Below are 14,522 nucleotides of genomic sequence, written 5' to 3' on the forward strand. Positions count from 1 at the left end.
TGTCCACTCTGCAGCTCAGCAGGATTCTGCATAATGGCTCGTTTTTGGAAATAATGGCCCTTACAGTGGAGTTACTGCACTGCTTTTCTCTGCAGGGTTTTCTGCAGCCTGGAGCTAGGAAGAGAACGGGAATCTTTGTGAGGTTTACACACATTGTGACGGGTTTGTGCAGCTGTGAGCTGGGTTTAGAGGTTCTGATCCGTAGCCAGCCAGAAAATACAAAAAAAGTTCTCACTGTTGCTCTGAGTCTGGTAAAGATGGAAAGTGTTTTGCAACATGTTAGCTGTTTTGTCAACTTGAAGTGACTCTGTCTGCATATTCAGGGCTGAGAACTTGTGAAAACAGCCCACAGAAATGTTAGCCAATGCTCGGCCTCAAAGCAAAAGATTTAAAAACATCATATGTCATCTTTCAGAATTTGCATTCAGCTTTGATGTGAGTGTGTTTGGACAAAACAAACTGGATAACTTAACTTATGATCATAATCTTTAAAGGATCTGCCCTGCTGCTCATAAATCACAGGGAAAGAAAAAGTAGCCAAATGTTATTGATTGTGATGTTTTATAAGCTTGGTGTTCCAACTTTAGAATTTTCATTTCTAAATGTCCCTCAGAGGTTACATTCCATATTTATGCTTTTTGAAGCTATCAGCAACATTCTGGGCTAAATTTGACTGGATATTTGGCATTTCTCCTTGGGAGAATTGTTGGAGATCCTTGAAATCAGATTGTTTCCTGAAATGGACACACCTTTTAAGTACTGGCCACAAATTTACTTAAAGTCAGCCTGACTTTTAAATGCTAAAACTAAATCCAACTTCCATCAGTCCTCTTTTTCATTATTAGATCCATTTCATGCTGAGTACAAGTGACACTGATAAGAAAGAATTCCCTTACCCTGATGCTGCCACCACCATCTTTGACAGTCTCATCTCAAGTCATCCATGCTGATATTTTGTCATTGTCATCAAACAGAGTTTAGTAAGAGTCTTGTGAATAACCAGGTTCTAGACCCCAGTTGCAGTAAATCACAAAAATTGACTAGAAAGTTATTGCCATTGGTGTTGACAAGTAAAAAATATTCTAGAACATTCAGTACCAATAGTAAAAAAAAAATATTTTTTACTTGCAGTTGAACTAAGAAACTATATCTTTGGCATTCTTTATATTTAAAAGCTTTTTCAGCATAAATTACATTAAATGTAACATTTCTTGTTTATGCAATTTATAATTTACATCTAATATACTTGCTGCAGATTTTCTGGTATATAAATTTGAAATAAATACTAAATCATTTGGAGTAAATGTCATACAAACTATGTTGTTTATGAATGTCATTCTTAGTCCTCAACTAAGGATGAGGACTACATTTAAAGTTGGAGTTGCAGCTGCTGCTCACACTCAGCTAGGATATTGATTCATTCCCTGGACTGAGGTAGAAATGGGTATTTTTGTGCACACAAGTTTTTGCATTCCTGGACAAAGCAAAAGGATGCTCTCAGCTCCCAGCAAAATTGACTTGTCTGTGAAGTGTCGGAAAGTGGAAGAAGACGGGAGCAGAAGGTGAGATAAAAACAGGAAAAGCAGGTAATTGTCTCCCTGGGGTTCTGTGATCTAACGAAAAACAGAAAAGAAGAAGAAGATGGAGGGGGAAAAAAAAAATCTCCTCTGAGTCCAGCCTTCTGAAGGCTTTCACTTTTAGCATGGAAAAAAGAGAACAGACAGGTGGTGTTGACCCACGGTGGTCGAACTCTTTGGTCCGCAGAGAACAAATGCTCAGATCTGTTTTTTATCAAATGCACGGTTTTGCTCTTTTCCCCCTGCCAAACAAGACTTGGTAAAATGTAGACATCTCTCTTTCTTTCTTTAGCTTGTGTCGTTTTCTTACTTTAGATCCATCCAGCCAGTCATCAAATCCTTCTGCTGCTCTAACACCTAAGGCAATGTTTCTCACTCCTGGACCTTGGTGCCCACAGTCCTTCATGTTTGAGATGGATTCTTCTCCAGCACACCTGATTCAAATGATTGCTCTACCTCCAGCTTGCTACCATGTGCTGCAGAAGGCAGAAGTGTGGCAGGCAGAAAGGAAACATGCAAAACATGTAAGAGATGGAAGCCCAGAGGACTGTGGCAGAGAAACACCCATCTAAAGTGGTCAGAGGCTAAAGTAGATACTTTGACATTGATGAGATCCGGGTCTGTCCTGGGCCGTCCTCCCAGAGAGATCCTGGTCAGATGTTCAAACCACCACAGCTGATTCCTTTGGATGTGGAGAAGCAGAACTTCTAATCCAAACTACTGATGATGGAGCGCTTCAACTCTTAAGGCAGAGCTCATTCTGGTTCTGTTTGTCGTGATCTATGATTCTTCACCAAATATCAAGGTTGGAAAGTAAATAGTTATAGAAGTGCTTGATTTTGGGCCATGTTCACCACACACTGGAGTGAAGCTCTCATTTTTGCAGATGAACCTGTGATTTATCTAATCGTTACTGCTATACGAATGATACTATACTTGAGAAGGAGAATCTTAGAGGAAACATTCCACCTGTTTCCATGTTACAACCATGATGTTAGAGTTGCTTTGGTTGAGGCTTTGCAACGACAAAACATTCAATTTGATCAAATTTACCAATGTTCACAATAAAAATACAGGTCACAAATGATAAAATACAACATGTGGATAGCAATAGATCCTGCATTTAATTTGCAAGTTACTTTCTAGAACTTTTTTAAACTCACAGTTTAATTACAGAACTTTCAGATTACTTTCAATAATAGGTTTCATTCCAGAAGATATACATTACAGTACAGAACTTTCTGGAGCTCAGTGATTACTTCCTGGGAGCTTGTGGGAAGATTTACATTATTTAGCAGAGTCTACATCTTTTTCAAAAGTTGGAGGTTATTTTCCAAGACTTATTTCATAGAACCAACTGGCCACATTTCACAACTTATGTTTTTTTTCATGAACCGTACACTTACTTTCTGGACCTTACATATTTTCATTTGTACAGTTACAATACAAATGAAACAATACATTCCAGTTCATAAGTAACCTATCAGTTAAGGAGAAGTATGGCCTGTATAATGTTTTGCTCACATTGTACTATAACAATGTACACTGTTATAGTACAATGTATAATGTACTAGGACAAGACAGATATAAAGGCAGCCAGAAAAGTGATAGCATTTACATAAATTATTTCATTTAACCATAGCAAAAGAAAAAAACAACAACTTTCGACATTTTAACCTCCTTTGTTAAAGTTGGTCAGGTGGTGCAGCAAAAAGTTTAAAAAGGACAAATTTGACCTGTGAGGGTCGCTGCCATTTGTCACCGATCACATCGTCTTCTCGTATTTCCCTGTCTCTGTTAAGCTGGAACACGTCAAAAGAAGAAAGGGAAAAAAAGTTAACGTATCAAAGCAAAATGTGGCAAGTCTTTGCTGAAAAGGTGCTGTTGTAGATGTTAACGTGGCATTTCCACTCATTGTACAGGGAGTTCTTTTTATTTCTGGGCACTGAAGACCTTTACAAATCTGTTCCTGTGCGACAGGTTAGGGCTGGCTCAGGGATGGAGCCTCTTTTGGGAAGCCTCATGTATTATAGTAATTTGAAATTAATATTAGAAGTGACAAAGAAGAGGTTCTTCTTACGTATATTTTTTAAAGGTTTTGTTGGCTCTAGTGGCCTTTATTTGAAAGTAGTTTGACAGAAAAATCAGAGAGGGGGAAGACATGCAGCAAATGTCACCAGGCCGGGAATCAAACCTACGACCACCGCTACAAGGACTAAGGCCTCAATGTGGGTCATTCTTTGCCCCTGCGCCACCACAGCACCCCAAATATAGTCTTCCCATACCGGGAGTCGAACCCGGGCCGCCTGGGTGAAAACCAGGAATCCTAACCGCTAGACCATATGGGATTTATATATTAGTAACTGTATTTTTAAGGTCAATAATAAACCTGTTTTTCTAACTTAAAGTTAACAGTTGCTAAATATTCCTACATGTTTATTCTACAATTGTTATTTGCTTGTAAATGTAACTTATAATAGAGGTTAATTTGTTTCTCATTTTATTCTAGGAGAGTAAAGTTGCTGTGAAGTTGACATTTGGATGGGGCCTCTTCCAGCAACCAATAAAGTGAAAATTTTGACCTTTTAAGTTACTGGTGGATAATCTTTATGGGTGAATACATATTCAAAATGTACTTTTAAAATTTCTTGGAGCTTTAAAATTAATATTTTTGTATCTTGCAGTTTTAAGACATTAACTAACATACAGGAGTTTTTCTCAGGAAAAACTTTGGAATGCAGCAGTTCTGCAGCTTCATTGTATATTAAGAAAAACAACTTTATGTTGGCAGGAAAATGTATTTTCCATATAAAGGCCTCAATTTTGGAATAAATCCTGGATCCTTCACTGACTGAGGTGGAAATACATTTTAAAACAGAAAATATTCCATTTTACCTTCCATAATTAGACATAAGACTGATTTTAGAAAGCAAAGATGTAAACAAAGATGATTTTATAATTAATTTATGAAGCTGTAAAGAAAGGAATTGAGCTAAATAAGTCCAAAAACGTTGCTAAAAAATATACATTTAATCCCTTAAGTGTCCCCATGAAAACACTTGCATTATCCAATAAGGCCATGAGAGCACTGGCATCATCATGACAGTTAAAGGGTCTTTAAAATGAAAAAAAAAGGAAAGTTGAAAGAGTTGGTCTTTACGTTTAAAAAATATAAAATATTTGAATTAAAAAGTGAAGATAAAGTTTCCTCCATACAGAAGTCTTATTCTGAGTTTGAACTTTTACAGATTTATTTTCACTTTTTTTGTGTTATTGTTTTGTCCACTTTACTATGGTTCTTATTATTCAAGTTGAATCTTTTTGGAATTTCGGATTTGCTCATACGTTTTTCATTTTCTTCTCACCCTTTCAAATTCCTTTGTTTTACAGATTTAAACATTTGACCCTCTTATGCCAACGGGGCAGAGCATCAAATGACACATTTCAATGTATTATTTAAATATTAAAAAGTTGAAGTTCTAGCTCTTTGCACACAGTATTTGTTGTTCTCACCGTACTGCAGAGGCTTGCTCCATTAAATTGGTCTTTTTATGCTGGCATTGAGAAAACTTGGCAATATATGTGCCCATAATTTAATAACCCTTAAAACTTTCAGCCTTAAGCTTCACCTTAAATCTAAACTGAACAGAGCAGAATTCAGCGGAACTGGAAAAAAAGTAAAACAGAGTGAATGCACGGGTCTATGTGGTAGGAAAGAAATGGATGTTCCAGCAGAAAGCTGGGTTAATGCGGTGTCCGGCTTCATTTCTTGCATATTAGTGTTGAGTTATTAAGACAGCTTTTCTGGGAGTTATATTCCCTTGGCTGTTTGTTCTCTGCAAGGTCCTCTACAACTGCTGGCTACTCACTTGTGTGACTGTATGTGTGAGAGGGGGGGTTATGGAGGGGGTACGTTGGGCCAGACGGGGAAAAAAGACTCTGTTTTAATCACCAGCATCTTTTCTCTCATGCTGTTTTTCACAGCCTCGGCCCACTCGCGCAAAGCATAGAGACTTGTGCAAAAAACAGTATAAAAATAAGAGTTACTCTGAAGCTTTCAGAATCAGCTATAGTCTTTTATTCTCTGTGTTCTGTTGCTCAAGGTCTGGTTGGAGTGGAAAGCCTCAGTGGAATAAAACATCCACAGCGGCTGAAATTTTAATTAGAAGCAAATGTGTTGGCGTAGCATCACTTCCATTCATTTGGAAAATACACAGATGGACTCACACTCTACTTGACCCACCAAAAGCAGCAAAAAAAAAAAAGTTGATCTAAAATAGATTCCTATCTGTATTCGTGTTCTGGCAATGGAACAATAAAGAAGTTTATTAAGTAACTTTATTTTGTTTCCTGGATGAGGATAAGGATCAACAAGTCTGAAGTCATCGTCGCCCCCGTCAGAAAGGAAGTTTTCAGCTTTGGGTTTTTAGAGATCTACTGCTGATATAATTGGGAGATTGATAGAATCTGCTCTAAAAGCTGAAAAGCGGTAAGTTATACAGATAAGGCTTCCCAGGGAAGTGTTTTTAATATAACACCTCCCTGGTGTTAATATAACTGTTAGTCTCTTTCAATCATCCCACCGTCACGTTCATTACAAGACAGATGTCCTGAATGTTGACATTTACCATGTTAACCAAATCCTCTGTAGTCAATCTGAATTCATTGTTTGGTTTTTTTTTTGCTTGTTTTCTAAATACTGCACCATCTGATCTAAAGATAAATCTGCCGGGATGTCCACTGGAAGATTTCTCACTGTCCTTCATGTTTTCCACTTGTATATAATCTCTCTCTGTGAGATGATGTACTTTAAGGTGCATTCATCCTAGCCTTACTAAGTCCACTTTGACCTAACTGTAGTTCGTTTTCCTTGACTGTATTGTTTGCTTCAGTTGGTGTTAAATTTTGGTATGCCTAAAAACCCAGGTCATGGTTCGGTCAAAGTCACTCTGCTGCAATTCAAATAGATATTTTAATGCCAAGCAGATCAGAAACCCCTCCAAAAGCAAGAAAAGACAAGATTGGTATATACAACCAAAACAAATGTGCAATTAGCGCTAGCTGGAGGAATGACCTTTGCCAAAGACAAAAGAGAAAATGTACAACCATTAAATTCTCATGCATTTTTGTTTGCGTTTCAGAAAGAAGCAAGTTGAACTAAGTGTCTTCTTCAGAAGTTTCCATGTTGTTTCCTTCAGTGGTTCTTGGTGCAGCATCACCACAAGTGAAGGAAGGAAAAAGGTTTTTCAAAGGGTTTGGTTCATTTGACACACTGCAGTGTAAACCAAACCGCACCAGCTTAACATGTAATAAATGTTGAGATTTAGGATAGAATGTGTTGCTTCTTTAAACTCTATGCTGAAGGTTTTCAGACCTTCACCAGGAGCAAACCAGGGGGAATATCCTGCTTTTATGGTAGCACCTGGCTGCTGCTGTCGCTCTTAAACATATGGAAGCAGTAACAATATACTTTCTGTTCCAACTGTCATGAAAACTTTCTGTTGCTCTGGACTGTTTGTCTCTTCTGGCCTAGAAAAACCTCCATGATGAGATGGAGAGTTCTCCTGGGAAGACCTGTTAATGCCAAGGCTGACGAAGGTAATAGCAGCAGCAGGAAGGGAAGATGAAAGTCTACTTATCTATTGATATAAATCCTTTCCTGCATTTAACCTGAGAGTCGGAGTACCCGGAGAAAACCTATGCATACACAGGGAGAACATGCAAACTCCATGCAGAAAGACCCCAGGCCGGGAATTGAACCCAGGACCTTCTTGCTGCAAGGCAACAGTGCTACCAACTGCATCACTGTGCAGCCCACCTTTCCTGCATTTGAGTTGTAATCATGATTTTTTTTTTTTTTTTTTACAAAGGCAGTCCCTGCTGTAGTACTGTTCTTTAAAGAAGTGTGAAACTCTGATTTCTTTGGCTTCTGGATGAAAGTTATATGAATAATAATAATAAAAAACATTAGGAATTAAATGGGAAGAGAACTAAAGTTAGGACAGACTATGATGCCTCAGACCAAACAGAAACAAGAATGACTATTTTTCCATCAACTGCTAATGGAGCTACTTGCAAAAAAAAAAAGATCATTTTGAAAATCTTAGTCAATAAAAGATTGTTGTCAGCAAGTACGCAATGCACCAAGCATCTGAAAAGCTAATTTCTTTTGCTATAATGGCCTCATTATTGCAGTTCAGAAGAGATATCAGAGGACTCATCCAGTTTCAAAAGCACAAATTTGAAGAAGAGAACTGATTCATCTGAATTAGAAAAATCTGTGTCAGCTTTACACAAATCGACCAACAGCAGCTTCACACCTTGAGGCCAGTTTGCAAAAAGAAAACAAGAAATTTAACAACCAAAATGCTTCATTGGGTCCCAAAATGTCCCTAGTTTGTTAGAAATGTGGCGCAGGCCAGACATAAAGAAGGGAAAGTTTATTCTCAAATGTCACAGACTATCAACTATGCAGAATAAAAATGAATCAATGCAAGAAAAGCTGCTCATTTTGATTGTTTTGTTGAAATATTAACTTCCACTGGTTCCAGTGACAAGAATTTTCGAAAATGTCCTTGGCTGTGAACACAATCTGTCTTTTCAATTATTTCAAAGACATAAAACTGAATAAAGGTTCAGATGGGTCTATTCCGAAGTTTATCTTGCACTTAATGAATTTGTGCATTTCATTTTCTTGTGACAGTTTGTATTTCTCAAATTGAGAAACATGGGATAGGTAGTCAGCTTTAAAAGTTTTTAGCTTGAGACATCTCTTCTCCAGTCCAGACAGGCATTGATCTCCCTGATGGTTTTTCTTCTTTCTTTTCATTAAATGAATACATTGGTCCATGCGTTCCTTTCTGTCTCTTTCAGCACATTTCTCATACTCCTCTACTTTTACCCTGAGATGCTTCTAAAAGATTTCAAAATGTTTATGAAACAAAAACAAGCTTAAGGTGTTGATTTGATCTCTACATTTGTTGAATATTGTTAGAATTGTGCTTTGAAAACATTTTTTAAGATTGGCATTGGTGAGTCAATGCGGCACCATAGGGAGGTTGCATAATGGCAGCATCATAGACAGGTGGTGTAACATGTTTGGCTGCAAGTTGTGGTGACATTTAATTTTCTCTCACTTGCTTTTTGGATTTTATCTCATATAAAATTATGATTATAATGTACGCAACTTAATAGGTTTTGATTTTGTTACTTAAACACTTACAAAATACTGCAATTTCTCTAACGGTGTTGATTTTGTAAACAATAGAGGCCAGGCATGGAGTTGATCAGTGTGTTGCAGCTTTGTTACACCACCATGCTTGGAGATACACAGCTCAATACCCAATGATTAGGGGATGTTGGAAGAAGTTGCTCTCTCAGGAAGTTTTGATCACTCTCTTCATTCAAGGAGTTTCTCTTGACCAGAATTGGTAAATCTTGGATGAGACACAAGCAATCAGAGAGAGGATTCTTTCAGAGAAAATAACTTTGTGCTTGTTCTCCGCTATCCACTGTTTGACTGCCCTAGATGTTTTTCTTAAACAGAACTGGCTTTTCTAAACTTCTTTGTCTCTCTGTGTGTAGAGAGGCACTCACACCCAACGCTGTGCAAGCTCTGAGTCTGTGGAATCACAATTATGTAGCGGATGGGCTCTGGATGAGGCAGTTCTGGAGCCTGCTGGGCTCTCTTTGACTGGAGTTGACCTTTCACCCCAAAGATTACAGTGATTCTGAAAACTGCTCTGTAAGCAACACTCCATTTGAAAGACTGTTTTGATAGAAAGCAATAATGCTTGTATGCTTTTCTTTGAAGGTAAACAACAAAGCAGTGAATAAAGCCTGGCTTGAGCCTTTTCAGAAGGACTATTTCATAGTTAATCACATGACTATAAAGATATTCTACTTGTGCAAGAATAGGTTTTTTTTGACTATGAATAACTATAAATAATTGGATAGTTATTATTTTTTGAACATATTTTAGGCTCTAGTAGTAAAGTGGAGAGAAAGTAGGGTGAAGAGTTGATACCAACACATATGTTTATTATTTAAGTAGAATAAATCATCAAACGTTTTACCTTTAGGTGTTTTTTTTTTTTCTTTGAATGATTTTGTTTAAACTGAGGACAGAATACAGTTAACATATATTGGTATCACCAAACTATTTTCCTTAATAACATTTTTACATGTTAAACAGAAACAACAGGGAATCAAAACAAATTGTATGCACTGATTTCTAAATAAACCAAACAAAATATGATCTGAGAGCAAATTAAAACAAAATCTTTTTTTACTGTAAAGTTGAGAAACTACAATGCAATCATGCCATCCCCAACGAGATGCTGCCCTGAATGAGAGTAGGCTGTTAAAATAAAGCAGTTTTTCTTGGGGATCAATAAAGTATATTCTGGTTCCTATTTATTTTTTATTTCTTTGTCTTTGAGCATTTTGTGATGAATGAATCTACAATTGATCAATTTGCACAATCATCAAAAAGCATCTCTCAGTTAAAATATAATTTCTCTTGAGTATAAAATGTGGAACGCACCACTGACTAAATGATTTATTGTTCTATGGAGTGTCTCCCTCCTTGGCTGATTGGTCTTTCTCCTGGAGCCATTGTGAGGCAGAACAGAAGCAAACAGAGAAAAATTGCAGAACAGCTGCTGCAGACACTTTACACGGTCCCACGGCTCGCCAGCGCCGCTTGTTTGACTGTGCAGCGCTATCAGCCAGCAGCCCGGTTAACAGTATTCCACACAGTCAGCCGTGTTTATTGTATTAACAACGTTCCTCTAATTGCGTCCTCCCATGGAGCTAATTAATTTACCATTGTGCTGTGATCCTATAACATCTCGAGCCACCGAAAGTCATTTCTAAAGCAGGCGGGAGAGAATTTCATAAACGGCTGCTTGTGCATTTTAATGCACGGCGGAGAATAAAGGCTCGTGGTGATGAGTGTGTGTTCACCATAGAGATGAGAGTGAATGTCATTTTGCTGTGTGTCAAACAAATAAAGAGCAAGATTTCTTTGCCTTTCCTTTGTGTAAACCCACAGCTGTCAGTAGCATAAAAAATAATGGAGGGTTCTGGATGGCAGCTAGAACAGAAAGCTGATGAGGATTTAAAGGGTGTCTGCAGATGTGCCTGCTTTGTTTAAAGAAGTTTTCAATATCTGAAAAAGATAATGTAACCTGAAATAAAAAATTCATTTCAGTCTATATCTTGGTGATTTTTTTTTCTTGTTTCTGCTCCTGTAGGGGTTCAGCCAGAAGGTGGTTCAGGTAGGAGCTGACGGTGTGCGGCGAGTCGACTGGCACGACTATGAAGCGATAAGGAGAGACGCGGCTCGGATCGGTAGGGCCAAACTCGTTGCTGAATCTGTTCAGGCCACACAGACATTCACTGCTTTTCTATTTTTCCCCGACTTCTTTCCTTAATTTCCTCCAAGTGGATTTTCTACCACATAACCAGCATGAATCAATATGGCTTGTAGCGCCCTGAGTTCATAATTAAACACACTTAATCTTCTACAATAAGCATTGATTCTGCCCCTGGCGTTGAGTTAGAAACAAGTGAAAGGATTTAATTGGCTTTTGTGTAGTTTTGGGAGAAACTTTGGATGGAAAATTACCTGGACTTTTTAAGGAAAAGGTCTAAGACTAAAATATTGCACAGTGCTTCCTTTAAATAAGTCAGTACTCAGGAATTTGTTTGACAAAAGGCAGATGTAGAAAAACTAGCCAATTGTGCTAGGGGAAAATCTTTCATGTTTTTGATGTTTTTTAAGAAAAAAAGTGTAATCAGTAGGCTCCTACAGAGATATGAAAGTAGCTGAGGAGAAAATTTGAACATTTTGATGTTATGTTAAAACAATGGAACATCTAAAACTCAAGAGATGCAGACATTGAACAAACAATTCAAGTATCTTATTCTGTAATTCCTGCCAAGTTCAAGAATAATTCACGACTCAGTATTCAGCTCCAAATTATTCACAGAAAATTTGCCTATCCAGTTTTGTTATGTTCAAAAGAAAAGGCAAATAGCTTGGTTGTTTTGCAAATGCTGACATTTCTACAACAACCAATCCAGGAACATCTTTCATTTTTCTTCGCACTGATTGGCTGTAGCTCCAAAAAAGGACAAATGAAAGACTCAGAATGTTGCCTTCTGTGGTTAGGAATATTTGGAGTTCATAACTGTTCAAAGAGGCAGTTGTTATATTTATATCTCAACTATTTGAGGTATCAATTAAGATATTTGCAGGCTGTTGTGATGCTAATCCTCTTGATTACAGATGATCCACTGTATACACATTCACAAAAAAAAGAAAGAAAATAGTTCTAAAATATTTTCATCATAAATGGCTGTTATTTTGACTACAAATTGCTGTTAAAAATTAAACAATGACTAAATATAACTTTTTTCAGAATTCTGTTTAACTAAGAGACACAGGTTGGAACCAGAGGTGGATAATAACTTGTACTTGAGTAACTTCAAAAAAAAGAAAAAAGTTTTTAGTGTAGTGTTACTTATATTGTGCATTTGATTTTTACTTGAGTAATATTCTTATTTTTCCAAATCTTTTTTTTTAGTAAAATTTCCAAATACTCTATGCATTTTGAAAAAACTTCACTGAATAAAGAACAGAGATATTTTAACCAAAAATACACCTCAAATGTATGGTTTTATGTTAAAGTGAGACATCATGTTTTTACACAAGCTTTGTTGTTCTAATGTTGCTTCTGTCTACAGTAAACACTACATATTGCCACTAGAGTTACTTTACCCTGTTGTAACATATGTTTGCATTACATATTGTAAGTATTAGTGTCATATGATTTATAATGAACAATTTTAATGTGTGAAATCTTACTCATCTGAATTATTGTTTTCAGTGAAGTCCTTAAAATACCAGAATTATAGCCTGAGTTTAGACTTCACAGAACTTTGAGATAAAAAGTGAAACAAATGTTAAGTTTGAATTGTGTTTGTCACAGTACTTCCCAGTACTGTACACAGTTTGGATCTTTTGGATTAGTTTAAAATACAACAAACTCTATATCACCATGCAGACTTACTAAACACCAGAACTAAAATAATATTTTCAGGTTGACCAAATTATGTGTACTAAAAAAAACCACAAAAATATTCCCTTTTACTTATTTTTTACATACTGTATTTGACTCCAGAGTTTCCTGCTGTCTTTGCAGATGATCCCGATAAATCATTCTACAGACTTTGTGAAGAGTTTTCTTGATGGCTTTTCTGAGTCATTTCACACCACAACATATTGGGAAGTGTGATTTTAAAAATGAAGAATACATAAGTCAAATTTAACTAAAATCTTAAGCAGTTGAACAGTAAAAAGGGTAGAGATGTGGTTTAGGAAGCTTTCTTCACCCAAATGATTCATATGTCAGAGTTAATTTGCTCACATTAAGCGTGAATTTCTTTGCTTTATGTCTGGCACTGATGATAATTGAACTGATAATGACTCAGGCAATTTCAAAGGAAACAGAAAAAGATCACAAAATGATGGAAAAAATCTTACTTCTTAAAATTAAATTGTAAACCAATTAGACTTCTAATAAAGAAAATGTAAAGGGATATAAAATAAATATTTTGTATAAGAGCAACATACTGAAAAGAAAACATAAAATCCTGAGGAAAATGGTTATTTTAACGCACTATGAGGGTCAAAAGGGGCAAAAGAAAATAAAAGCTGGAATTTTGAGGTTCATTTAACATATTTACAACAAAAAACTTGCAATTTTGCACGACAAAAAGCATAATTAAAATGTTGTTTTCTTTACTCCTTCTCCATGTCCACCTATTTTCTTTTATCTACAATGATCCTAGTACTGTCATTGTACTGTCATGGGAATTTATGAAAATTTAAAGCAAAAACGTGTCCTGCAGGTAACGGTGAACAGGGGAAGCCGTTCCCTCTGACAGAAACTGACCGGGTCGACCAGGCCTACCGGGAAAACGGCTTCAACATTTATGTCAGCAACCGGATCTCTCTGAACCGCTCCCTGCCTGACATCCGCCACGAAAAGTGAGTGCCTTACCAATAAAAACGGGAAGAGTATGAGTGGGTGTGCATCAAAGTAACTGAATCACTGAAATACCTCCCGTTGTTTGTTTTTTGTTCCCATTCTAATGATGTTTTTTACAGAGGAATATTTCTAACAGGTTCACCTTCGTAATGACAGCCGCTCATCTGGAGGTCGTTTGGTAATGTGTTTATGCATAGATAAAGTAAAAATGTTTCCATCACAAAGACAAAATTATCTAGACTCTTGTGTGAAGGTTCTGTCTTTGAATGCTGCTGTAGGACAATTTTCAGTTTTTCTTGTGAGACCTTTCCTCTGACAGTTCACCTCACATCATCTTTCATTTGAAAGCAACTATAGCTGCTTCCATGCCACTGGTTTTCCCAAAAGGATGTTTTCTTTTTTAATTTGTGTTCATGAAAGCAGAGGTTCCTTGACCTGAGCTCCCCTGCAATAATCTGTTAGTGCTGACAGATACATTAGAAAAAGAAAATCAATGCTGCAACTCAAACAGATCAAGATGTAGATGAATGATGTGTTTTTGTTGCTAATGAAAATGCAATCTGTTACAACAGTTGTTATTATTACTGCTGCAGCATTGAAAGCAAATGCTGAACACAACTTGAAAGTATTTTTGTTCCAAATTGGCCTTCTGGTCCAGGCAGGAGATACAACAGGTTACAGATTTTCAAGATCACATCCAGAGACAAAACCTAAGCTTTCAATTCGTGGACTGGATGATGTGGCCTAAAGTTCATCTACAGTATATCGTAATACACAATGTTAATTCATGCAGGTATAAAAAGTGAGGCAGCCTCTAACCTGTCTTCCAACAGCAGGACTAAAGCAACCAAATTTGCTTTTGTTGCTCCACATACTCCAACAGTAG

General features: G+C 36.9%; 1 protein-coding gene and 1 non-coding gene across 2 annotated transcripts in view; one reads left to right on the forward strand and one right to left on the reverse strand.

Moving 5' to 3' along the window:
- Window positions 1-14,522, forward strand: part of LOC114153688 (polypeptide N-acetylgalactosaminyltransferase 10-like) — a 56,728-nt gene that overhangs the window by 4,010 nt on the left and 38,196 nt on the right. The window contains exons 2-3 of the mRNA XM_028032388.1: window positions 10,835-10,931; window positions 13,497-13,635. Of these exons, the coding sequence (XP_027888189.1) occupies window positions 10,835-10,931; window positions 13,497-13,635 (236 nt within the window). The remainder of the gene's footprint in view (window positions 1-10,834; window positions 10,932-13,496; window positions 13,636-14,522) is intronic.
- Window positions 3,854-3,925, reverse strand: trnae-uuc (transfer RNA glutamic acid (anticodon UUC)). Its single transcript has one exon. It is a non-coding gene; the product is annotated as a tRNA-Glu (tRNA).

The sequence above is a fragment of the Xiphophorus couchianus genome, chromosome 11 (assembly GCF_001444195.1).
Source record: "Xiphophorus couchianus chromosome 11, X_couchianus-1.0, whole genome shotgun sequence".
NCBI classification, from domain to species: domain Eukaryota; kingdom Metazoa; phylum Chordata; class Actinopteri; order Cyprinodontiformes; family Poeciliidae; genus Xiphophorus; species Xiphophorus couchianus.